This window comes from Rhea americana, unplaced genomic scaffold (assembly GCF_003343005.1).
Source record: "Rhea americana isolate MKP2758 unplaced genomic scaffold, rheAme1 scaffold_95, whole genome shotgun sequence".
NCBI lineage: Eukaryota > Metazoa > Chordata > Aves > Rheiformes > Rheidae > Rhea > Rhea americana.
In genome coordinates, this window is record NW_028187144.1 from 2,354,185 (window position 1) to 2,381,529 (window position 27,345).

At 40.0% G+C, this 27,345-nt stretch overlaps 2 protein-coding genes across 2 annotated transcripts; one reads left to right on the forward strand and one right to left on the reverse strand.

Annotated features, from left to right (window-relative positions):
- The first annotated feature begins 1 nt into the window (after position 1).
- MED4 (mediator complex subunit 4) lies at positions 2 to 7,716 on the forward strand. Its single transcript, XM_085324979.1, has 7 exons — positions 2 to 90; positions 1,595 to 1,661; positions 1,995 to 2,165; positions 2,526 to 2,583; positions 3,053 to 3,139; positions 3,880 to 4,011; positions 6,948 to 7,716. The coding sequence occupies exons 1-7, from the start codon at positions 2 to 4 to the stop codon at positions 7,118 to 7,120; spliced, it is 777 nt and encodes a 258-aa protein (XP_085181105.1). The 3' UTR covers positions 7,121 to 7,716.
- A 3,542-nt stretch (positions 7,717 to 11,258) lies between these two features.
- Positions 11,259 to 13,291, reverse strand: NUDT15 (nudix hydrolase 15; the record flags this gene model as incomplete). The annotated part of the gene is made up of 3 exons (XM_085325004.1): positions 11,259 to 12,031; positions 12,774 to 12,964; positions 13,077 to 13,291. Coding segments are annotated over 3 exons (552 nt in total), but the record flags the coding sequence as incomplete, so codon positions are not given.
- Between the last annotated feature and the right edge of the window lie 14,054 nt (positions 13,292 to 27,345).

Genomic DNA, 27,345 nt, shown 5'->3' on the forward strand with positions numbered 1-27,345 from the left:
GATGGCGGCGGCGAGCGGCGCGGGCGGGGAGCGCAGCAGCACCCGGGACCGGCTCCTGGCGGCGCTGGAGGATCTCGAGCTCTTGGCCAGGTACCGCGCCCACTGAGAAGGCGCCAGGCTCGGGCCGGGTGCCCCTGGGGTGAGGGCGCCGGGAGCGGGGAGGCCGGCCCGGCCCYGGCGGGGCGGCAGCGTGCGGGGCGCGGGCCCGGGCGTTCTGCTGCTCCCGCCGCCCGCACCGCCTGCAGGCAGCTCTTCGGCAGCTCCTCGGCAGCGGCGTCCGTGCCCCAGCGAGGCCGCACCGGAGGGGCTCCGCTTTATTTCGTATTTTCAGAGCAGAACGGGCAGCTTCCTTATTCTTCCACTCGCCTGCCTGCCTCGGTTGTCACCTGCATTTCCTGCTGAGAGAGTGTGCCCCCCCCAGTAGAAGAGGTTTTAGGCATTTTATTATTCACTGAAAACTGTGCTGTTTTGTAGATGGTATTGCATGACTTAAGACGGTCTGGTCATTGCCTGTTGGACTCTGACCAGATAGGCTGTAAGGCTTGTCCTTGGAGTGATGCAAATGCCCAGGTAGGTAGCCCACGCTTTTGAGGCTAGACTGCTGCTCCCCATCCAAGCTGTCCACCATACTGAGGAGTCACAGCTGGCAGCGCAGTAAAACTGGTTGCTGATTATCTTCTTCCTCTCAAGGAGAGCAAGAGCTTAAGAAAACTCTCTCGGAGCAATCTAAACTGTTTCTGTGGCTGGTTCACTCTTTGTGATTACCTCCGGTAGGACAAGGACAATATATTGGTCAGTTGATTTCTAGTACATACAGGTACTTACGCACGTGCACACACACACGCATTATATGTATATCATGGTCTCGCTGTTCAGTGACTCCCCGTAGAGGTTACTGACAGTTTTTTCAAAATGGTAGGAAAGTAAATGGGTATACACAGAAGCAAAATCAAGAGATTTGTTTGAGATGCTCTTCTAACCTAGTCCCGGAATAGCATTAGTTTCTTGATATTGTTGTGTTTAATTAATATACAACAGATTCACCATTGTGGGAATGCTTGTTTTTATAGTAACAATAGTTTTGCAACAAATTCTTTAGATGTTTGAAAGCATAGGCTTAATTGCTCTAAACCCATGTGTGAAACTTACTGTGTTGCAAAAATGGAGGAGAAGTAAAATAACGATAACAACTTATGCTTTCATGCCCTCTTATGATAAACAAAGGTGATAAGGCTAGAGCATGAATGTACTTCATTGTCTTTTTTTCTTTGCTCAGCTTCTGCTTATGTCTTACTTGGTTTAGCAAGAATTTAACATTTCTTGAGCACAAATGCATGTGAGGACTTTGTGAGCTCAAATGAGAAAAAATAATTCTGTGAATAATCTCATGATCAGAACACGTTTTTTTTTCTTTCTAAGTTGAGAAATACCAGATACAACTATTCTACAAAACTGTAAAATATTCAAATATGTGAATACTCCTGTAATGGTGTCAGTACTCTGAAAATTTGGGGATGACTTAGTCTGATTTATGAATGGAATAGGAAAAAAAAAAAGCATAGAAAATTTTATAAACTCACAAATTTCCTTTCAGAGAATTAATTGAAATTTTGGCGATTTCAAGAAACCAGAAGCTTCCACAACCAGGAGAAGAGAGCCAGGTAAGCTGACTTTCTGAACTGTATTTCTCTGTGTAGTTAAGTGTCCTGCTTTATTACACTTTTTTTTCTCACTTGTCCCTGCATATACTTAGACAAATTATGATGATGAGCTTTTGGCCACATTAAAATGATATTCCTGGTCTGTGTGGTGCTTTTTTGTTTGTTTTGTTTACTGCCTGCTTCACAGGCTGTTTCTGCAAGCAGAGTAAGAAGTTTGTTTCATTTTGCATGCAAACAAATATTCATGTAGATGTCAGTTGTTCTTCTTTGCTGCATGATTGTGGGTATGTTGTTTCTCTAAATTWAAAGTTCTGTAAAACTCTTATCTGACAGATCCTGGAGCTGCTGATTCAGAGAGATGGAGAGTTTCAAGAGCTAATGAAGCTGGCAGTTGATCAGGGGAAAATCCATCATGAAATGCAACTTTTAGAAAAGGTAGTAGAAAAAAGGGATAGTGATATTCAGCAGCTGCAGAAACAACTAAAAGAAGCAGAGCACATACTGGTAAGTTCGTAGGTGATATGTTTGATTTTGAGCAACTACTTGTGGAAAAAGGTCGTCCTGGAGAAAGCAGTATTGTGTTAGGTTGAAAAGATGAAATATTTAAAATTTCACAATAGCTTAGTGGAGTTTTGCTTTTCGGTAGTCAAACACTTCTTACTTATCAGGATATTCATTTTTGTTTTATAATGTTAATTTTTTTCCAAATATAGTTTACTTTTGTATATTTTGAAAATGTTCCCTGAATAGTTTATCTGTTAAAATGCAATTAAATGCAAGATTCTATCCACAGAGCCCTTCTTATGCAAAATTTTAGGAATGAATGATTCATTGGAGTATTTTTTTTCTTTGTTTTACATCTAGGCAACAGCTGTTTATCAAGCAAAGGAGAAGTTGAAATCAATTGAAAAGGCAAGAAAAGGTGAGTTTCCATAGTTGTACATACTACACGAATGCAGTTGTAAGGAAGGTTGTTAGTGAGTTCATGTTTTCAAAGTTTTTTTTTTTATTTCTAAAATCGCAGATTTCAGATGCCTTCTATGTAAATACATTTCCATTTCATTATGAGCCCGTAAGCCATTTCATCAGAACAAAGCCTGAATGTATTATGGTTGTGAAATATGCTGCTTAAGAGATTGGTTTGTGCATTTCACAAGATTGAACAACTGCTGACATTGAAGATATATGGAGTTCATGGCTGTAGAGCCAGTTCACTGCAAAGCTTGTCCTTGTAGAGTCCAAGAATCCTTTAAGCAGTCACTGCATTTGGAGCCTGCCCTTTATGTCTGACAACATGACATTTCCAATCTTTGTCAAAGTGCCCAGTAATCTGAAATAATTGAATGATGTAATCTCTTGAGAGTGTAGTAACTTTCCTTCACTTGTTCCAGGTGCCATTTCTTCTGAAGAAATAATTAAATATGCCCATAGGATCAGTGCTAGCAATGCTGTTTGTGCCCCTCTGACATGGGTACCAGGTAACTAACATGATTTTTCATYACCTTCCTGCCCCTCCAAAAAAAGAAAAAAAAAAGGTGTTGCCAGTATCTGGATTTAAAATGCTCTTACATAATGAAAAACATCTTATTTAGTTTATTAGGGGCATATATTGTTTTTAAGTGCCATACMTGCAAATGTATCTCTAGTAAAACTGGATATCCAGAGTCCTGTAGACTTGTAGCTTCAAAAGACTATGAAACTGCAGGCTTCCATTAACTAAATGGCATTCTCTACTGTCCTTTGCTTGCTGGTTTCCTGGTATGTTGAGTATAAACTAGAACCAAGAATGATAAAGACTTTTTTTTTCCCTGTTCCTGATTATGTCTCTCCTTCATGTAGTCTGTTCAGAGGAAGTTAATAGTCAATGAAGTCATAAGAATGGATTTTGTTATGCCAGGCCCCAATTCTGGAAATTGTCCCACTTGTCCAGATTGTTTTCCTTGTAATTCCTCCCTTTGCTGCTAAGCTATGAAGTAGCAAGGYGAACAAAGATCTTCTAAACATGGGTTTCATAAGTACTGCTGCAAAAATGCAAATGGATAAGAACAGTCTAAATGAAGGACACACTTGGATTTTTAATGGAACAAGTGTGATGCTCATGCCTGATGTAAAAAATATGAGTAGCTTTTTCTTTTTTTGGTCAGTAAACTAAGCACTGAAGGAGGAGGTAGTGTCTGTAAGGCAATTGATAATTATTGAAATACAATTTCTTTTCAAGGGGACCCACGAAGGCCATATCCTACCGATCTGGAAATGAGGAGTGGCCTCCTGGGTCAGATGAACAACCCATCCACCAATGGAGTTAATGGACACTTACCAGGGGATGCACTTGCAGCAGGCAGACTGCCAGGTAGGGGAATCTCAGTGGTGTRTTGCTTTTCTTTAGTCATTGTATAACCATAGCAGTTATAAGTGTTCCTTAGCAATGGCAAAGCAGAGTTAAAATAATGAAAATTATGGCCAACATTGTTCCCTAGCAGTGAAAAACTAGTAAATGAAGTAATCGGTTAGGAATTGCATCATTSTGTTTTATTTCATGCCAAGTCATACTGCAGAAACTAGACTATAGGTCAATATAAATAAAAACTGCTTTAGTTACCATTCAGGTCATTTGTTTTAAATTGCTGTAATTAAGTGATATCAAATCATATTAAAAAGAAGCATTTCCATAGCATACTTCTTGCATTGACAACAAAGTATAGAATTGAGAAAGATACATTGAGAAGAGGTTCGTTGTTCTCCCTACTCCCCTTTAAGCTTATGCTCTGTACAGCAAGACTGTTTAGAAGTTCCAGATTGAAAAGACATTGACAAGGACAGTGGAGGAGGTAGTGCCTTCAGTGTAGGAATTAATGTTAAATGCCTAATCAATTAATGAAATGGACACTTCCCTTGATTTTAATGAGATTCATTCATTTGTGCTAAAATGTAATCTAGCAGTAAATTGCAGTAACTGAATGAAGAATTCATTCAGTTTTGTGGCTGAGCAGCCTTAATCTTATCAGGTTAGCCAAAAATATGGCAAAATTCTTGATTTGGTCATGGAGAAGATCTGTAACAGTTCTTACCTGTCAATTTAGCCACTTGTAGTAGGTGTGAAAAATTTGTTTTAAAAAATTACACTGAATTTATTAAAAATCTTTATTGCAGGTGCATTAAAAAAAGATTGTGTCTCCAGTCGTATGTCTAATCCTAATGTCACTCTTGAAAAGTCAATTAAAGTTCTATGTCATCTCCCTTTCTAAACCTCCTGTTCTGGATAAAATGGAGAAACCTGTAAGAGGTTTCTCCAAAATAGGATTGAGGTCAGTGAGCTGAAGGGAAGGAATGGAAGTCTCAGAACTGCCTATGGCAACCCAGCAGGGAAATGCTGAGGACAGGTCTGTATGTCTTTCTGTTGTTATGAAAAATGGTCAGAGCTGTTAAGGTAATCTCTTCTTGGAGCATAGTAGAGCTTGAGCATTTGCCTAAGGCCCGGGAGAGTGGATTCAGAGCAGCTCCTCTGCCTTGGAGGATTCAGACTCGTTCCTTTCATTTTTAGTACTGTTTCTGTAAGAACTGAAAGCTTACTGTTTAGGACTTTTCCTAGGGGCTGAAAAATATGGGATTTAAACTGTTAAAGCAAAGGAATTAGTTGAGCCTGGTTTTCCTATGTCAGATCCTCTAATTACTTGCCTGACAGGTAAGAGGCAAACATCACAATTTCATTTAAAAGAAAGTAGAGGCTGCCATGGCATTTTCTGTAGGGATCACCAGTCTGTTGGTGTGTGGCAGGCACATCCTGAGAATGCTTATTTTGAGATCTASTCTTTTTAGAGACTTCTGCAAAGAAATGTCTAGTTACTGAGTCCTTATTGAGTGTAACTGTGAGCCAGCCACTGGGCTGCTTGATGGCCTCAAAACTTAGGCTTTTCAGTACATTCTCACTCTAATTTAATAATGCAGCGATTGAAATGTTGAAGCATGGCTACAGGATCTAGAAGACTGGTAAACACACTCAAGTAGTTCAAATAGAATTGGCCAACTTTACCTCAGTGGGAGTAAAACCACTCAGTACTATTCTTGGTTTTCCCAAAGTCAGCATGAAACTGGTATAAAGGCTGAACTGTGCCCTCAAGTCTGCATTGTACAGCTGGATAATGCAGTAGTGTACAGTAATACAGTATTCTGTATTAGGGAGATGGGGCTGTGGTTCCACACATGGAGTTTTAGGTGTGTGGAGACTTAATGATCAAAAGCTTTTGTGCATGGAGTCTGGGTGCTTCTGAGTCAGTAAGTAGCTTAGTGAACTATGTCAACCTTATATGACCCCACCTCGACAGCATCCTCTCTTTCTGCCCTCAAAATCCTGTGTGGGAGAGGGTTTTTGTTCAATTCAGACTCCTGTCTAGTTATTTTTAATTCTTGCTGTAAGCAGGAGGTAGCTGGTTTCTTCTATTGATGGACTGTAGCCACAGTGACTGGTAATAAGAGAGGAGAGGAGCTGAAGCACAGCAATAGGACCATAGTATGGAAAGAAGGGAGCAGAAATGGCAGTATATATACACACTGTGGCTCTGAAGCAGGGGCAGGGAAGGAAGGAGCAAGGAAGCGTTGGTAGGGCTGAGGGGTTTCCAGTAGGTTGGTGGGAAGATGCAGGATGGGAAGGCTTTAGACGTAGGAGACCAGAAGAAATACTGAGGGGGCACTGAAGCTGACCTGGCTGGGGCATTGCAGGGCATTTCCCTTCCTCTCAAGTGTCTCTGATTGGGACCCTGGTTTTGTAGTGGGACTGTCTTTTGCACTTGATGCACTGTTTACTATTGGAAGTATGATATCAAAGGTGTTTCAGCCAAATTCAGACAAGACCTTTGAGTGAATTTCTGTGGCCTATCTTAACTATTACTTTTTTTTTTTCATCTAATGTTTTTATCTGTTTTGGCATACTGACAGAAGGTGACCATTTTCACTGCTCTCTGTGGCTTTGAAAGTTAGCTGATTCAAACTACTTTGAAGATGAAAAGCTTGGTATGAATGTATACAGTTTTGAAGTGGAATGATGAGAGTGGTTCCAAGTTTGAACCACTTAATATGGCCCTATATTGGGCCTCTGGCAGAAGAGACTTTTGCAGTGAATGAATGGCTCCATTATGAGAAGTTTTCCAGCAGTTACTTCAGGGTTTCAGCTGTCCAAAACTCAGTGAAGATTTTACAGTTTGTAGACTGGAGTTCTGTTTGAGCAGTCCCATTGAAATTGTGAATATAAAAAAACCCTGATATTTCATTGATTATACCCCTTTCTTCCAGATGTGCTTGCTCCTCAGTATCCTTGGCAGTCAAGCGATATGTCAATGAACATGCTACCTCCTAATCATAGTAATGACTTTATGTTGGAGCCTCCAGGACACAATAAAGAGAATGAAGATGATGTAGAAGTTATGTCAACAGACTCCTCAAGCAGCAGCAGTGACTCAGATTAGGTACAAGAGGAACAGTATCCCTAGTAGACCTTTCCTGTGGTGAAGGCCCATTGGATGCTATTCGTCACAAACTGCAATACCTGCTAGTTACGCTGGTGTCCCTGTGTAGGGAGAAGATACAGCTGGCTCGGAAATAGGGTGATTAATTTAAAACCATGGACTTTTAGATTTTTTTTTCCACTAGATGCTCAAGCAAAATGACTGGGAGCTTTCTGCTGGAGGAGAGATGTTAAATCTCCAGTGATTATGTAAATGTATGAGTCTGTATGTTTGCAAGAGACGTGTGTGTGTGTGTGTGTATATATATTTACTATACACTAGATGACAAAAGTTCCTGGGAAAAAAGGTGTAAGGGGAATCCCCTTGTATGTTTGTTTGTAACTTCACTCTTTTGATGATAGCCTTTTCTATGGCACAGAAATGAGGCATGAAATTTGTAATTTTAATATTTGTTACTGCCAAAATCCATGTTCTTGATCATTTTGTGTGTTCTGAGAACAAAAATATGGCAATAAGGTGTAATAGAATATGTTTGTAATTATTGTAATATATAACAAATGATTTGTCATAAATAAACTCAGCTTTGTGTAACTTTACATTTCAGTTTGTAAACTTAAATCTGAGATGAGTTGTGTAACTTCATTACTCACCACATTTTATCCCAGTATGTGGTTGGTTGAGTTTCAGAAGTTTGTACTTCATTTTCACTTTTCTGAAGTGCTATGTCAGGATTTGAAGCAGCTGAGCAGTCAGCAACTGAAAGTCAGTCTGTCCTTACAGCAGTTGAGCTTTACTGGATGTTCACGCACAACRGTGCAGTGCTTGAGGCAATGCTGTGTAGTGCCTGTTCACAAGACGTCACCCACGCGTTGGTCAGATAGCTTGGCCCTCTGGAGATGGTGCACTTTGGGGCACGCTGTGGGTTCAGCTCCTTTCAGTTCAAAGTGCTCACAAGTTCTTTATTCTTGTCCTCTTTTTTTCAGTTCTTGGAGACTGCTAATTTGTTTACTTAAGCGGTTGCATTTCTTGTCTCAGCTACAATGTTCTTTCATTTTCCCGAAGATGCTTCTCTTGGCTTTCCTTACCTCATTCTGTTTTGTTTAGGGAGTCATATGACAACAGCTACTCTTCTCTTTATATCTCTGATTTGATCAGAGGTTGCTTAGCCTAACTGTTGCTCACACCAGTTACAGGTTTCTGCCCTGCAACTAGGTTTCCTGCTCAGAACTCGCTCTGCTTTTTGCATCTTGTAGAAGTTCTTCCTCGTTTGCTCAGACAGTCCTTCAAATATAATGTCAGTATTCAGCCTGTAACACATGGCCAACATGTGTGCCAGTCCAGTAGGGATGTAGACATGGAAAGGACCTCTGCAGCTAGGTTCAATCACATGATTAGATAGTGGAATTTGTTTTAAGAGGGAGATGGGTAATTTGTTTGTCTCAGCTATTCCTTTTTGAAGTACGTTCAGAATGCTGTTCTTAAGATTTCACTTTTCTTTGCAGTATAAAGCGATTCATATATATTTTTTAACTTTTGTGCTGACGTTATCTTTTCCTTTTTGCTGTTTATCCTAAATCTCTTTATAGAGCAACTGTATTTCCCCTTTAATTCTATGCTAGTCCAAATGAGCCTGGCCTCTCAGACAACCATTCTAATTAGCTTTGCCTACTCTGTTCTAGTTCAYGTTGTGTTAAACAGGAACAATCAGAATCATACACAATATTGCAAACTGCAATTTCTTAATGCTTTGTACCACAGCATTAATATTTTCTTCCCTAAAAGCCTATCCTTGACAGGTATTTTGACACAGCCACAGCTCACTACTCTCTTTAACCTTTTCAGGTACAGTTTTTTCTTGGAATGAAATCAAAAAAGAAATAATCAGTACTCTGAAAACGTAATGTTCAGTCAACTGAAAACTCTGACAGGACTACATCACTTTACTAATTGAAATAGTGTGAAGGTGGGTGATTGTTTTCAGACATAAATGAGAAGGAACATAGGCAAGACCTTTGTGAAATGGCAGCTTTTCCTCCTGTGCTGTTTGCTAGTCTATTATTGCTTGTCTATTAAGGAATTAAACAGGACCAAAATGTTGCATCCGAGAAACATGTTAGGAGAGAGACAGCTTTGCCCACTATTTGCTTTGCTACTTTAGCACATAAAATCAGAGGTAGGCCTTAAGGTGCAGCCTAACTAACTATCTAGTTTCTTTATRTCAGTGCTCCCAACTACATGCTATTCAGCAGCATTTTTCTGTATATATTGTAATGCCATTTTTAGGTGGATTCTACTGTCTATTACAAGCAATCTACCAAATCACAAAGGTTTAAGTGCGTCTTCAGTTGCTTAGATATGTATCTAATGTATTTTTCTATTTAGCAAAAGTACCAAAAAATCAAGGTAAATATAACAGTTGAAATTAACAGGTCTTAAAAATTAAAAGCTGCTGATTTTCTGAAAAAACAAGTACAAATGCAAGATACTTTCAGAACAAGTCACAACTTGCTGTTAGCTGATTGCACTAATGCAYTGTAGTCATTTAAATCAGTCCACTTAGACAATAACCCTGAGATATGGAGATACTATGTCCTAATTTCAGCAACTTCACTTGTATATTTACAGCATAGAATGAATACAGCCAATAAATGTAGTATTTATTGTATTACCAACAATTTTATAGTTTTTTTTTCAGCAAGGACTCGGATGTTTCTAAAATTTAAAATAGCACTAAATGATTTGAATTACTATTTCTTCATTATTCTTTGGGATAGATGGGTTGGACATCTGTCAACTCTTCTTACAGCCTCTTTGACAGGTGAGTGGAATATTTTTCAATGTACAAGATGTTGCTTTGGAGAAGAAAACCTCCACTTCTGGATAGAAAAATAAGTTTTGAACAGAGATAGTGTAGTAAGGTAATATTCAGTGAGATGTCCCAWTTCAAAACTGCTTTTTAGCAGGATCTACTTTTTCTGATTCAGAGAAAGAATATCCATCCTATGGGAAGTTTTATGTAGTTAAGAATACTTGAATTTTAAGTGGGAGGCTTGGTATCAACAGCATTCTTACATCTTGTACCACACTCCATGCCTGCCACCTCCATTAAAGAAATTTATGTGCAGAGCAAGCAAACACTTTAAACCCCTCACTTTACTTATTTTAGATCTGACAAGTTTATTTGTAATTTCAGACAAATTCAATCTTTCAATATTGTATTTGTGTTTTATTTAAACAAAACTAAAGGGTATCACAGAATGTTTTCCATACTGCATGCATGTAAAGGAAACAAACTGAAAATGTGTTTTAAAAGAACACTGAAGAGAAAAAAAAACAGGCAATTTTGTAAAATTCCTTGAGTCATAATCCATTTTCATCCTGAAATTCATGGCAGAAGTCCTAATGACTGTAGCTGAAAAAAATCAAATTCAGTTACAAAGTCTAGAAAAATGACAAAACGTAAACTCATTGGGTTTTATATTATACATATATATACACACACACATATATATGTGTGTGTATATATATATATATATATATATATATATATGAATGTGATATCATTCACTGCTAATTCAATCAGTCACATCAAACCGAAAATTAAGAATTCTATCAAATCCTGGTAGCCACAGAGAACTACGTTAATCTGTGCAGTGTTTAATGCTGACTAGCCTCTTTAGGCAAAAGGTATGTTAGTCTGCTGTAGAAATACATCTGTAAATAAGATTAGTTTGTAAAATGTTTCTTTTCTCAGTCTAATAGGACACTGTACGCACCTTTMCATTAAACTATTAAGAGCTGTAGTAACACATGAAGATAAACTGCTGAGATCTGACTTCTGCAGATGAATTTTAAAAATTAAAAGAATTCTGATTTCTATTTAACTTATTTTATTAGGTTAGGAACAATATTGTACTTTGGAGATAGGGTGATGCAGTTTACAGTAATATTCTTACCATTAACCATATATTAAGGAGACCTACTCTCTCCTTAAATGCTTGCTACTCTCACTTATGCTCATGAAAATTGTATGCATAAATTCAGTGGAGGCAAATTATATACCTTTCTTTGTTTCAAGTCATATTTTGTGTTCTAATGTAACTGAGGTTGCAAAGAAAGTGGCTGTAATGAAAGCAAGTGACAGGCAGGGTCAYAGAATTTTTATTCCCTCCTACAAACCAGAGCAACCCTTCCATGTTTATAATACTCCACTTTTCCAGTATATACCACTGTCTGCAGAAAGCCAAGGCACTCTCTGGAAAATGTGACTTTTGTTCAGTATGGATGTTGACAGTATCTTAACTGAAGCTATGAAGCAAGGCTAAGTTTAACAATTGGTCCATGACAGTTACAGGAAAGCAGCATGATATACAAAGTAGCTTTACATAAAAAGCAGAACAGTGGCTTAAACAAGTAACATCCTTTAGCCTGATGCTATAATCCTTTCCAAATGGGCTTCTGTGAGTAGCTCCACTAACTTCCAAAGGGATATTCATCTATACAAAGATTTTTCACATAAAACACTATGATTTTTTTCTATAAAAGAAAATATTTTGTTTAACTAGAAAATATGCTTGTTGAATTGTTATAAAGCTATGAAGACAACCCTTACATGAAATAAGGTGAAAGCACTGTAACATTTGGAATTTTTTGGCAAGTAAAACTTTCACATGGGTAGAGGGAACATGATATTATCTTTTTACCTTTTACGCTGGAAAAGTAGGTCTGTCCATGGAACAGACTGTTATACCACGTAAAGTTATTTTTATGCTAGTTGGTGACTTCCTGTGTACCCCTTTAGGTGATCAAGATCTTCTGTAAAAGGATTGTAACCTTGTTCTCTTAAGCAGCGTAAGGGCCAAAACAGTTGATTTGCTGGAGGAAATTCATCCCATTTAACCCATTCCCAACCTGTAAAAAAGACAGAATGCAGAAGTTAGCAATGTAACAATACTGCCTCTGCAAATCTAAATGAATTGTGCTTGTGCRGAAATTACCAATAACATGTTCCAATTTTTTGTTCCGCATGCAGTTAGTCTAAATTTATTACTGTCTTCTCCCTGTGCCTTTTCCCCACTGAAAATTACTGTCCTCTCAGATTCGCAGAAGGAATATACCTGTAAYCATTCCCTACCTGGTTATGTCAAAGTCATGTAGTATTAAAGACAAAAAAAATCTCAAACTGTATACTGATAAAACTGAGTAGGGATACAGCTGTGCCTGCAGTTTTCTATGCTGAGAAATCTGAGGAATGGTATGGATACAGCTACTTCAGGGGGAATTTCTTCACTGTGAGAGTGACGGAGCACTGGACCACGTCAGGAGCTCAGGCATTCTGTTACGAGCGTTAACCTTGGGAGCCCTCCCTCTACTGCCGCGTCCTCCGTTACAGAGGCTCAAGACTGGGCCCTCCTCAGCGGGCTGTAACCGTCGCGGCCTCGCCGCTCCGCAGCCTCATCCCCGCGCTCTGCCGCCACCTCCCTGCTCTCCAGATCGCACCAGTCCCGCGGAGACGGGGCGGAGGCTGCGGCCGCTTCCCCGGGGGGGGGAGGGCAAATATGAGCTCCCTCCCGCCTCGCCTCGCCCGCGGGGCCACCCGCCACCACCCCGAGCGCAACAGTCGTAACCGCCAGCGCGCGCGCCCGCGCCTCACCCTCGTTCTTGTCGGGCTCCCGGTTGCGCGGCTCCGCCCCCGGCTCCGCCTCGCCCTTCATGAGGACGGTGACGTAGTGGTAGCCTGCGGCGGCGCACGCCGAGTTCACGGCGGAGGCGAAGCGCACGTTGCGCAGGCGCAGCGCCGCCTCCTCCAGCGCCTCCCGCGCGGCGCACTCCGCCAGGCTCTCCCTGGAGGGGCGAAGGAGAGGGGGGCACCGCCGCGTCAGGGAGGGAGGGAGGGAGGGACGGGGAGGGGAGGGGAGGGGGCAGCTCGCCCCTGAAGGGCGCAGGCGGCTCCTACCCGAACTCCAGGTGGCCTCCGGGGAGCTGGTAGGTGCCGGCCCCCACCGAGCCTCTCCTCTTGCCCAGGAGGACGCAGCTGGGGTGCTCGGGGCTGGTGACCACCACCCCCACGCCGATGCCGGGCCGCGGCGGCTGCGCCGCCTCGCCCGCGCGCCTGCCCTCCGTGGCAACCGTTGGGCCCGCTGGCCCCGCCCCGTCGGTGGCGCGGCTGCGCGGCCGTTACGGGCGGGGCTGGGCCGGGCCGGGCCGGGCCGAGCAGTGGTTCGCGCCGCTCGGTCTTGGAAATGGCCTTTGAAGCGGTTTGGGTTTTTTTATTGAGTTTCGCCCCTGTAACTAAGGGAAATCAACGTACTTTGTCTCTACACAGGGGGGAAAAAAATGGACCCAATATGTAATGCTTCTGCTGTATGGTTAACTGCAATGTAAGCACGGCAACGATTTTCTTCTTTGTGCAAGGGAGAAAAAATGAGCTCACTAGGGGGAGAAATAGCAACGTGTAAAAAGCAGCTTAATTTTGGATTTCGGTTGTTTGCCTCTGCCTTATAGCCTAGGGAAGTCAACGAGGATTAAATACATTTGTGAAAGTGAGGGTCTCCTAAAACAAAAACAAGTTCATCCCAGTTTTGTTGAGACTGGGATGCCAACTGATCTCTGACTCTAGGCTTCATTCATCTTCACAGTTACAAAGCAGCTCGTGTTAGTGCACAGTTTATCTCTGATATCACCTAGAAATCATTAAAAAACAAGCGATCATGACCTTCGTTAAGGAAAAATTGAGAGGCAGAGTAACACTCCCTTACAGATAAAATTGAGGAAGCAATCAAAATCTCTGCTAGCAAATTTGTTTCCCTTTGTTTTCGCAACTTCTGTGGTCTGGCAGAATAAAAGTGCAGTCTGATGTTACAATTAATCTCATTACTAGATGCAATATTCCTTCACTCCTATCTACATTGGTATGTTTTTGTTGCATATTTAGGAAGAGCATTGCCAGCAGCTGCAGGAGGTAATCCCTCCCCTCAGCTCAGCACTGGTGAGACCACATGAGGAGTGCTCTGTCCAGGTCTGGGCTTCCCACTGCAAGAGACACTTGGAGCTACTGGAGTGAGTCCAACAAAGGGCTACTGAGATGATTAAGATACCGGAGCATCTCTCTTATGAGGAAAGGCTGATAGAGCTGGCATACTTCAGCCTGGAGAAGACAAGACTGAGGGGGGACTTTATCAATGCGTATAAATACCTGAAGGGAGAGTGTAGAGAGGATAGAGCCAGACTCTTCTCAGTGGTGCCCAGCAGATAGGACAAGAGACAACAGGCACAAACAAATACAGGAAATTCCACATGAATGTATGGAAAAACTTTACTGTGAAGGTTACAGAGCACTGGAACAGATTGCCCAGAAAGGTAGTGGAGTCTCCATCCTTGGAGATACTTAAAAGCTATCTGGACATGGTCCTGGGCAGTCAGCCCTAGGTGACCCTGCTTGAGCAGGAGTGTTGGACCAGATGGTCTCTGAAGGTTCTTTCCAAACTCAACCATTCAGTTATTCTCTGTCTTGCCCGATCTTGCTGATGATAAAGATCACAGGGGCAAATTGCCTGAAATTTAATATTTTTTGTGTGGTTAGTTTTCTGCAGTTAGTTGCCTACCTGTCTCAGTACAGAACCAGACGAGTGCCAGTGCTAGCACGGGCATGTCAGAAATGTGTGTCTGGGAGTACTAGAAGCAAGGCTGTCCTTTGACAGTGGTTGGCTGTTGTACCAGTTTAGCTGCAATGTCAGCCCACACCCTAAATCACTGATGTGAATTAAAAAAAATTCTTGGACAAAGTGCTAAGTTAAGTGACCTTTTGTAAACTAAACTAATTAGCACATTCCTTGGTATCTTTCACTACAGCTAGAGTATCTTGTTCTCCAGGATAAATACCAGCTGGTTACATTACTTCTACATTTACAAGTTAAGATTACAATGATCTTATAAAAATCTTATTAAAGACTCCTTACTCATTAAGCTCATTCTGGTTCAGCTATTTATGTGATCATCAGCAAAAACATTTCTACTTTTTGTGTCAAATGAAAACCATTTTCCTGTTCCTTACACCAAACAGCACAAATCCGAGCATGGCCCACTTTCCTACTCATACAATTTAAAATACAAAAAGTATGTGTATAGTCATTGTGCTTGTAAGGATGCTATCAGGATGCCATTTTCACAAAATTTATTTATTTTCATATATGTCTTATCTTTATATGAAGATAATTATGTAAAATATAATTTTAATTATTTAATTCGTAAAAAATTTGTTATTTCTTATAAACACCTATAATATTTGTGAGCAGGCTAAGATTTTCCCTTTCCTTCCACCAGCCTATTGATCACAACCAGGATATGAAGTACTGTGCTTTTGCAGGGATATAAGGAGTTTAACTTTTTTTGTGAGGTTTTGAAATAGACTTTTTATACAAATGTCTTTAATTGCTTGCTATGAGGTAAATCATTTCAGAACATTTATCACTTACCATATCTATTTCTTTAGACTACTGTCAGATGAAAGATTTCAGTCAAAAGTGGAGAGGAGACATTGTATTTTTGCTTCTCATTTATTCACATATATTTGTATGTTCACTTCTCATTTATATCTTCTCATACATAGGTGAACTTACCTATTCTTTTCTGTTATCACTCCAGTACTGCTCAGGTTCTGTTCTCTTTCCTAATCTTTTTGGTAAGTCTAACCTTAATACCACAAGAAGATGCTCAGAATTTGTCCTTATCCCGACCCTTCCTTTGGTAAAATTCATGTCTTGCCATCGACAAGATTTCCACTGTTAGTTGACGTTCTTTCTGTGGATGTCACAAGTCCCCACTGAGTCCTTTGGCTTTGGGGACTTGCTAAACTGTAAATTTGTGCTATTCTCTTTCTGAAGGTGAGAACATAGAATTTTGTTTTCATCATTACTTTTCATAGTGATCAGAATCCATTCACACTTTTCTTAGTTTTCAGGAGTCTTCAAACCCCATCCCCCCCCCTTTTTTTTGTTAGGCAGCCTTAGTTTCACAAAACTGTTAATTTAACTTGCTCTCTGCTCACCCTCAATGTGATCTGTTTGCTTCTACTGCTCTGAGTTCATGCTCACTTAAAATAAGTTTCACAGGTTTTTTTGAGATCTTCAGGACTAGCTCTAAAATCTTAATGCTTTTGGAAAATGTCTTTGAACACAAGGTGAAAAGGTTAGTTACAGAAAAGCGCAATGATTGGGGCCTGCCCTTTATTAAGGATTCGGAGGGTCATTTGTCAGTTTTTTTATAGAGGTGTTCAAAAATACATGAATGTGTTAATAGCAACCGATAGGAAAGACCAAACTCCATACAGCAGGGTACAGCAGGGAGGTGACCTATCTCCTCCAGCAAATTAAACAATTTATTTCACTGCTGCCTTTAAAATCTTCCCTTTTCTTCATATGTTTGTGGTCATTGGCGTAAAGGATGCTGTATGAAAATAAAGCATATTTTGTTGACTGAATCTGTCCTATTTAGCTTGTTTTTAGGACTTACCTACACATGGGGCATGCACTCAGAGGTTTTGCACAGATCGTGAAGTACATTTAGGCTGACATTTCTGAGCATGATGGAGAACAGATATCCAATGAATAAAAAAGATGAACCCCCTCCCCCAAGAATTAAAAAGTAAAAGTGCATCTTCTACTATAGTAATACATAGAAAAGCTTGCAAGGCTATCATTTATGTGCCCTTATAAACTTGTTTATTAATATTTCATATGAAAAAGTATTTTGGTGAGATAACCAGCTAAAGCAGTGTATTTAATCTAGCATGTGTCCAGGCTGCTATTGAAAATCTGAGACCTATTTTCTAGGCCCAAGTGTTTGTATCTTGTTCCACTTACTAGCACTGTGTTGAAGTGGCTGTGAAGTGAACTGGATGAGGGAACAGATTTTTTTGAAAAAAAAAATACTTTTTGGTGAATTTGTCTTCCAGCATACTGTGGGCAAAACTGGGAGGAGATAGGGCAGAGTTAAATCAAACTAAAGATAGTGTGATACCAAACCTAACTCAGTAAACTGGCAAAAAAAACCCAGTTTTCATAAGGATCTGTTCCCTGCTCTGATTTATATCTCAGGTGCATGAGTGATTGAGCTGGCCCAAGGGAGGAGGTGAGTATGAGGAGCTGCAGAGAAGAATAATAGGACTAATATTGTTAATGATAGGCCAGATTTATATCAGATTAAAATGATTATGCAGCTGTTCCTTAGGAAGACCACTTATACAGATACTTGTTCAGAAAAGCAAATACTGTACAAAAGCTGCTTGAAAAAAAAACTATACAAACAGAAAACATCTGTGTTTCTGAGACATCTGTCTTTCTGTGGTTCCCTCACTGTCGAATTTACTATGTATTCACATTCACTTAGCAGAAGTATGTATGAGAAGATGTAAGGATTATTTTTAAATGTTTTTTTATTGCAATGCAGGCATTCAGAAGCTGGATGGAATGTTAAAGCAATGGATTATATCAAAGTTATGCCTGCAGACTGGCTGACACATAAGCTTGAAAGATGTATGTAATCTCCTTCACTTGCATTCAAGCAGCTGGGTGTTATTCTGAAATATAATACAAAAATGTAAATTTTAACATTGTTGGCTGTTTCCTCGTTTGCCATTTTAGCAGAAACAGCTCAATGTTTATTCCATAGTCTCAACACCTCCTGTTTCCACTAAATTGCCAGATACTTTAACTTTTGAATATTCCTGATATATTTGAGGGAAATATAAAAGCAAAATAACATACATGAAAACATAGGACATATTGATATTATTGTGTTAGACATTCCCACATTTTTTTCTTTCCATTACCTGCTTTGCCTGCAGATGACACAGTATTTCTAGTCTGTTACAAGTATATGCTGTGGAAAGCAAGGGGTTTGATTGCAAATTTTGAGTCCAGTTTAAGGTGTGTATGTATCTGACTCTTCCCTAATATGTATGTGGAACAGATAATAGAAGTGCTGGCATTCTGAAAGTGTACATGAATGTTACTTCCTGTAAAGCATGTAAGCTTTAACTTGCCTATAAAAGTGAATTTTCTTAAGTTACTGCTAATCTCGAAAGGAAGCTATATTAAGAAGTCAGTTATAGACTCATAGGGATGCAATCTGCACAACATACAACAGGAAGAGATACAAGAAGTCTATTTAATTCATGTATAGGAGTAGCACTATATTCATGGAAATGAATAATCCTTTGCTGTAATATTACAGGTTGATCAAAATCAGTAGCAGAAGTTAAGAAATGTGGGATATGTTGTTATTATGTTGAAACATAGATAAGCTCTGAATATAATAAGCACATAAATAATAAAATCCTGGAGAACTTTTTTTTTTTTTAGGAAATTGATAATATTCTGCTGCAATTTTAAATGCGTACAATGTGCTTCTCTACCTGAACATATTACTGTGCAGAGAGCTGAATCTCACCTAATAAAGAAGCTCCTGGACACCTATCATTTGGGAGCCAAAGTGGGTCTCCTAGAGACTTACTTTGCTCTTCTAGTGCATGATGTTAGGCAGAGTGGCACTGGAGAGAAGTTGCAAAAGGGAAAATTTTGGTTAGGTGTTACGAAAAAAAAATTTCCCAGTGAGAGTAGTTGACTACTGGAACAGGTTGCACTGAGAGGTTGTGGCAGCTCCAGCCTCAGAGATACACAGAATTGGACTGGACGTGGCCCTGAGTGACCTACTCGGAGTTGACCCTGCAGGGGGTGATGTGAGGGGAGAAGGAGTGTTTGGACTTGATGCCTTCAGAGATCCCTTCATATCATATCATATCATATCATATATCATTCTGTGATTCTGTTCTGGCAACAGAGAAGATTTCTTCTGATAAACCATAACTCACTCACTATTTATAAAAGTACAGAAGTACTCACTATTTATAAAAGTACAGAAATTCATTGAAAGGTTTACAGCTTTTAATTTAAATAATTTTATCTTTTAATTTTGTTGAAAAAATAGTAGCTCCTAACACTGACACAAGCAGCTCCACTGATTTGAAGACCATTAATCTCTCCTTAAGGCCAAGAGTGGATGGCAAAGCTGGTACCATCATAAAGGCTTAGGTCTGTGAAGTCCCTTGGGATCTCCTGGAATTGACAGTGCTGCAGAAATATGAACATGTGTGGATGATTTTTGTTTGTTGTGGAGCTACCAGGTGTTGCTTAGTATTTTCTAATAATTCCTCTGTTTTAGTTTTTGTAAGTTTATGAAACTATAAATACTACATCAGTTTCTGGACTGTCTACTGTCTGCCTCAGTTTTTAGGGGGAAGATATCAGCAAACCCATTTCAGTTGCTTCCAAGAGATTAATTGGGGAAATACAACCTGGGTAGGGGGGAAAAAAAAGAAAAACCTTTCTGGAGAAAAAATGAGATTCAATGGTCACAGGATGGAAATCTATTCAAGTTAGTTTGAGTAAATCCTTGTGCCATTCGTGCACATAACTTTTCAAAGACTTACTGTACTTCTCTGAGTATTTCACCTCACTAGGCATACTGCAGTCCTTCCAGCTTAAATATACACACTTATTTCTCCTTGATATGTTCTCAGCTGGAACTGTGAGGTAGTTTTGCCTCACAGCAGAGAAATGAGGACTAGCTGCCCCTGTCACTTGCAGTATAGGCAGATGAGTTTACGTCACCTTCAGAAGTGAGTTTTCAGTCAAAAACTGCTTACACAGTAATAAGGCTGGGACATGATCTAATAAGCTGTCAGTGACTGCCTCTGAGACACAATGATGGCAGAAGGATACCTAGTCTCCATATTTCTGGGAGAAAATCCAGGCCTTGTTACCATGTTAGGATGCTACATGGTCACCTGTAAGACAGGAGCTCTTGTCTCTTTTCTCTGCTGGGCTGTTTTATTGATACCCAGCTTTTGTTTAATCATGTGCCAGAGCCCTTTTCATGAGGATGCCCAGCCTGCTTTATGTTAACCCTGAGTTAACAATGTAAATATATCTAGAGTAGCAAATGACACTTTTAAAATTAGGAAAGATGATAATTAGGAGAAATTGTTAATCTACAGCTCTCTTCTTCTATGGAGATGATATAACTCCATGACTGATATTTTGCTTTATTTCCCTCAAGCTTGCTTTCTAAAAACCTATGATATTGCACTGAAGATATATATTATACTAATAAAATTACAAAGCTATATGCTTAGCAGTGCACATTTAATTTGTTCTATTTGTGCAGTCTCTACATAAATAGCAACTACTATTGGTAAAGAAGGAGAAGAAAGGAGAGAAGTGTTTACTTGGCTGGGTCACTGGTTAGGCCCTCTGTGGCCTGACTTCCTTTTCAGGCTTTTCCTCTAAACTTGGTCTCTTCCTTTTCCAGAGCTATAAAATGGGATAATGCTGGAGAACTTCTTTGTTATGAAATCTGTGGACAAAATATAGGTGATGGTTCACAGTATCTTCAGTTTGCCATAGGCTTGTCAGTCAGAGTACTTAGTGCTTTGATGGACCAAGGTTAAAGGTATGAAGAATACTGAAATACTGAATACAGAATACTGAATCATGAAAAGAAATAAAAACCTGTTACCTACAGCTGAAACATCTCCATAGACAATCATTCTACTTAAGAAAGAGTTTCCAAATAACAGAAAGAAAAATGTGCAGAAATTAGCCTACTTTCTTTACCTTTGCCTATGCCTTGACCTTACCTTTATTATAAATTTATGTTCTACATAGTTGTCCACAATTCTGGCTTCACATTAAACTCCAAACAGTGTTTTTTCATTATCTCTTTGTATTAGATCTTATGAGAACTGTAAGATTTTCTACACTGCGTAGTTCTTTTTCACAGAACAGAAAATCCCTTTTAATACTGTACTTTAGAAAGGGCTTAGCTGAGGGAAAAAAAAAAAACAAAACATTGATTCCTATAACCTTCACTGACTATCATGAACTCCTGTACTTTTTTGAGACCAGTATTTTCTTTTTTACACTAGTGCTGGAATTATTGTTTGTATCTCGTTCCATTAAGAGTTCCCCTTTTCACTGAGATACGCTCCTGTCCAAGCTGTGGTCACAATCTTTACAATAGTTCACAGAAGCTAATGATATGCATATGCAAGAGTAATAAAGTAATACAGACAAATTGGAGCTGTGCTGTGTTGAGGGAAGGTGTCTTCATTGCTTGTCCTTTATTTCTTTGCTGTGATGTGAACAAGACTGTCATCAGAATGACTATAGGTGGTGAGACAACTCCATGTTTTATTTCCAGCTCTGCCATTAACTTTTAAGTAAGTTGAACAACTCATAGGCTGGCAAAGGTTGATTGCTTCCCAGCTTCTATAAACCTCCTGTATGTACTTAATTCCAGGGCACTCAGTGACAGAAGAGTATGAAAGCAGCTGTATTAGTTCAGGACAAAAATACATGTAGGTCAGTACCTTGTGGTCAAAAGTGGATGTCTAGAAAGTAAGAATAGGGAAGAAAACATGATACAGCTCTTGACTACTCTCCTACCCTCTAATCGTTTGTATTCAGTGACTTCTCAAGGCAAAGATAGTCTCTGTGTATTCACTAGCCCTCTTCTTACTTCTCTTCTTCGAACTTACCAAGACCCCTATTGAGCCCATTTAAACTTCTATCATTTGCAGGATCTCTGGCAAACCACTTCACAGCTTAACTGAACTGCATGAAGAATCACCTCCTTTTGCTTGCTTTGAGCCTTTTACCTATTAGCCTCCCTTGATGTTTCCTGCTTCTTGTATCAGGAGAGATGTTGAACTGGTGTTTAATGTTTGTATTGTGCCCTGAAGACAACTGCAGCCATCCAGACCTCAAACTGCTTACAAATGCCTGTTGCAAGGACAGGTGAAAATGTCAGAATCCTTTTAGAGCAGACTCTGAAGCATCTTCAAGGAAGGACACTAGATTGCTTTTTCTATACAACAGTCATTGCAAAGACAGGTGGAATAACTGGAACCTACTCAGATGGGGATAGATGCCCCCATCTGCCGACCTGCCATGCCATCTATCCTCCTCAGGCCTCCCCCCCTCACTGACATGACCGAGGAAAACATCACCTGGACTCCCATGCCGTTGACCACTAGCCCCAGAGCCATGTAGTCACATTTGATACTTTTCAGGTCTCCACTGATTTGTCATTGGTGTCTACATGGAAGAGCTGCAAGGGGCAATAGTCCGAGGGCAGGACAAGCCTCAGCAACCTCTCTGCAACATCCTGAATGCCCCTTGCCAAGCAGCAAACCTCCAATGGATTCTGCAGATCAACAGTTGATTGCATAGCTGGTGTTAACAACAGGATTTTGGTTTCTATGACCATGGGGCCCTCTTCGAGGACATACAACTGTATTTAAGCAGAAGGAACTTCTTAATCAACAAAACAGAACAAAATTGGAATCACCCCAATGCATGTAAATAAGGAACCCAATTACCCAATTATGGGAAAAGCTCTCATACCCTTTCTAGGAAATCAGATTAGTGGGGTGCCCCTCTGGAGTGCCTGTACACAAATTTATGCAGCATGAGGAGCAAACAGAGGAATTAGAATTCTGCACACAGTTACAGGGCTCCAGTCTCACTGGGATCATGGAGATGTGGTGGGATATGTCACACAACTGGAATGCTGTCATGGCTAGATACAAGCTCTTTAGGAGGAGAGGGAGTTGCCCTTTAGGAGAGAGAGCAGCAGAAGTGCATGGACGTCTGCCTGGGGATGGGTGAGAGGCCAGCTCAGAGGTTATGGATCAGGATTAGCAGGCAGACCAGCATAACTGAACACACTGGCTGCAAGACCTGCTTTGTAAAGGAGTGCAAGCACCGCTGAAGGACTTTCTCCCTTTGCTTCAGTCAGTTTTTTTCCTCTGACCTCAGCTGGTCTTGCAGCTAAACCAGTTTATTCACCTACCATACTGAGAAAATGAGCTCTTTCTTCCTATCCTTTTTGATCTGAAAGAATCCTAGAAAGCTCAGAGAGGTTTCCTCCAAAGTTGTTGGGATGCTTTTGAAGTCCCTATTAAATCCCTCCTTTTATTCTTGGAAATTTTCTACTCTCTAAACCCATGGCCTTAGCAAAGGCTTTGGCTTTCTCACACAGATACCCTCCTTGGCAAGACCCACTGACATAATATTTTTCCACTTAAATGATGCTCAGTAGAGCTTACAAGGTGGGTGATGTTCCTAGGCAGGGAAACATGTCAGAGTGTACCAATGTTTCAAGGTAGATGTAGTAAATCCATGATAAGCAAATTCATATGTAGTTCATAGCACTTGAGCCTTCTGGGATGATTTATTCAGTCTCAAACAGCTGGACCTCTGTTAAAATTTCTGTGCTCCTTCTGCTTCACTTGCTCTTGGATTTTCCCTTCTTTATAGTTTTCAGTGAAGCTTCAGAAAAGGCCTTAGTCCTGTGTTAAAAAATCCTTATTCTTTCTGAGTTTAGCAAGAAATCTCAGCATTTTAAACTTAGAATAAAAAAGAAAGGAATCTTTATCTAATTTTTTCTGAGGGTGTGACCAAACATATAGATATCTATCACAATCTACAGTGCATTCACCTTTCCTGAAACTACATTCTCTGTGGGGGTAGGCCAGGTATTGAATTTGGCTGATCCTATGTAAATCTGAGTTACTTTAACTGGATTTACTAAGAATTCACCTGATTATAASCAAGATCATTATCTTTCCTTATTTCTCTAAGGAGACAAAAGGTGAATTTGTAATTTCCAAGAACTGATATTTTTATGATTTGAGTTGTATAACTCCAGACCACTTTGTACTGGTGGTCTGGGCTGTCTGGTGGCACCAGTGATCAGGCAAAAAGCAAAGATACAAATTCATGCACTCTTAGACCAGAACTTAGAGCTGACAAGGAAAACAGACAATACGACATCAAAATAATTACTGTTCTCCATGCGGCTGTTTATCACACTATAGAAAATGGCAGCGGCTGCCAGGATCTTTATAGAAATCCTTTAATAATGCAAGAAAATGTAACATTTCTTCTTTTGATGTATGAGATAAAAACCTTATTTTCATCTTAAAACAACACAACTAGAAGGATGAGTTCACTTTACTCCCCAAGTGAAAATAATAACATACTTCATCTATATAGTAATTGTGCTCTGAGTGTTTTATAACTCTTTTCAAAGCCAAGAATGAATTACCAGCACAGGGAGACTTCTCTGACTTTCTTGCAGTAGCAACAGAGTCAAGATGTAAGCCCAGCTTCCTGATCTCCAGTCTCTCTACAGTTGCTCTGGATGTCTCTCTTGTAAGTTTTACCAAACTTTTTCACTGTATTCGAAACTTTCTTTCATTGGTACATACYCTTTCTTCCTCTTTCCAGAAGGAGAAGCCATTTCAGAGAGCCTCCGGATGTGAGATTTGTGGCAGGAGTTACGAAATTTCCTGGAGCTTATGCGAGGGAATGACGTGTAAGTACTACCCTGGATACAGCCACAGGCAAGCCTGGTGATCTGAGAAGAGTCAGTGTGTGTATAGCGGACAGGTATTTTGGAAGAGAAAGAACACAAAGTTGGAGAGTTTTTTGTTTTGTTTTATTTTATTTTTATTTGTTTTTGGCAAGGAAATGTCTCAGATTTTAACAGCTGAAGTGGAAAGTTTTGGAGAGTCTAACAAAATTTTGCAGTTTATTACAGCTTCAATGACATGTACTCATGCCTGGAACGTCTGGACAGATTGGGTGGATATCGAAGTGCTCTATTGAGTTCACTGCAATGCTAACATATAATAACAGCATACCCAAGACTCTGGAGGACCAGAAATGAGATAACCGAACTATTGTTACTATGTCTTTTGCAATACTCGCCTAAAGGAAAGCTATTATAGCATACTTCTAGTTTCAGAATAAAAAATGCGACCCAACCAGTTATTGGGTAATTTCAATTACAAAGCCCATTAAAATTACAACTCCTGCATTGCTTTCCTGAAGATTAAATCTAACTTTGAAATTCATTATGTATGGAAATAACTGCATTATTCCTTCTTATTTACTGTCAGTAGAGGACCTCTCTCATTCTGGTTTCCTAGGCCACTAGTCTGTCTCAGTATTTTCTTTTAAAGAAAAAGCATTGTTTCCTTGTGACTTACAAACTGTATTCCCTGGGTTCTGATGGGAGTTGTGTCTTCTATATCAGGTTGTTAATGAAATGACTGAGGTGACTGAGGTTCACCAGGGTACGTATTGTTACCGTAAATCGGCAAAGCAAACTCTCTAAGACTCAGTTTTGGAGTGTTAGAAAGCAGACATTCTTTATTATAGCGGCACCGGACACACAGAGGATCTCTCCCACCTCATGTGCATGCTGATGCTTCTAGCTTTAGAGATTAAATACAACTAATTTTTCCAGGAATTCATCAACATATTCATTACTTTTCTGAAAACTCTTTATCATATGTAAATGTCTTTGACGCACGCGCATTCCTGCCCTTGGGTGGTCTTCTGGGGTCCCCTGGTGGTTGTTGATTAGTCTCTCCCTAGATACGCACTTCTCCTGGCAAACCAGGGTTTTGATATGGTCTCCCATACAGCAGTTTGTATGGGCTAAGGTGTTGCCTACCTTGAGATTGAATTCTAAATCTTAATAAAGCCATGGGCAGAGCCTGCATCCATGTCATTGATGTCTCTTGGCATATTTTACTCAGCTGATTCTTAAGGGTATGATTCATTCTCTCTACCTTACCACTAGACTGAGGTCTATAAGGCATATGTAAATCCCAACTCATATTTAATAGCTTGCTTATCTGAGCAACTATCCTAGCTACAAAATGTGGGCCCCTACCTGATGACATTCCTAATGGTACCCCAAATCTTGGGATTATTTCTTTTAGCAACACTTCTATTACTTCTCTAGCCTAATTGATGTGACATAGAAAGGCCATCCAGTATAGGCATCTACAAGGACTAACAAATATCTCTGCCTTCTTGTTCTTGGCAACTCAGTAAAATCAATCTGCCAATATTCCCCAGATGCCTGGCCCTCTATAGTCTTTCCAAATTGAACCTTATTCTGTGTTTTTGGATTATTCCTGCAACATATTTCACTCCTGTCATGTTTCTACTAATAATTGACTTTTGCAAATGTTTTAATAAATTTTCTGTTCCCCAATGCACAGCATTATGTTCTTCTTTCACTAAGCTGTTCATAAGGGAATAAGAGACTACTACTTGTCCCAAAGGAGTAATTGCCCAACAATTTTCTTGTTTCTCTGTTTCCAAGGTTTCAATTAATCTCAGATCGTGTTTATCATAGATGGGAGTTTCTCGAAAAGGAATTTTCCCTTCTGGCACTATAGCTAACACTTCATTGTCTATGCCTTTTTGCTGCTGCCCACTGTGCTGCCAAGTCAGCCAGTCTGTTTCCCTGCTCCTGAATGGTTTGTCCTGGCTGGTGGGCCTTGCAGTGCATAATAGCCACAGTAGTAGGAGCTTTTGTACTTTCCAAAAGGCTCAAGATTTGTTCTTTATGTTTAATTTCTGTTCCTTGTGCCGGTAACAGTCCTCCTTCTTTCCAAATGGCTCTGTGTACATGGACTACTCCAAAGGTGTATTTTGAATCAGTCCAAATATTTACTTGTTTTTCTTCACTTAATTGCAGAGCTCATGTTAAAGCAATCAGTTCAGCTTTTTGTGATGATGTCTTGGTAGATAGCACTTGTGCTTCGATTACAGCTTCTGCAGTAGTTACTGCACATTCTGATACTCAGTTTCCTTCTTTGATAAAGCTACTACCATCTGCATACAATTCCCAATCTGGATTCTGCAGAGGGATATCCTTTAGATCAGGTCTGCTCGAATAAACCTCTTTGACAGTCCTTAGGCAATCATGCTCAGGATCACCCTCTGCCTGAGAGGAACACTGCAGGATTAACAACAGCAGTAGTCTTCAAGACCACATCATCTTGTTCCAATAATACCACCTGATATTTCAACATCCTGCTCAGGGACAACCAGTGTCCACCCTTCTGCTCCAACATGGTAAATACCTTGTATGGGACAAAAACAGTCAACTTCTGTCCCATGGTAAGCTTCCAGGCTTCTTGTATTAACAAGATGGTTGCCGCAACTGCTCTTAGACTCCCAGGCCACCCCTTGCTAAATGGATTCAACTGTTTGGAAAAATATACCACTGCGTGCTTATAATTTCCCACCTAGGGCCTGTCTTTCATAAGTAAACAACTCAAAAGGCTAAGTTGGGCA

What these genes read in the sequence shown, in the direction of transcription:
- MED4 (XM_085324979.1), top strand. Translation starts at nt 2, where the DNA reads ATGGCGGCGGCGAGCGGCGCGGGCGGGGAGCGCAGCAGCACCCGGGAC. An exon ending in AACCAGGAGAAGAGAGCCAG is followed by an intron (nt 1,662 to 1,994) that starts GTAAGCTGACTT and finishes CTTATCTGACAG; the next exon opens with ATCCTGGAGCTGCTGATTCA. An exon ending in CCCTCTGACATGGGTACCAG is followed by an intron (nt 3,140 to 3,879) that starts GTAACTAACATG and finishes TTTCTTTTCAAG; the next exon opens with GGGACCCACGAAGGCCATAT.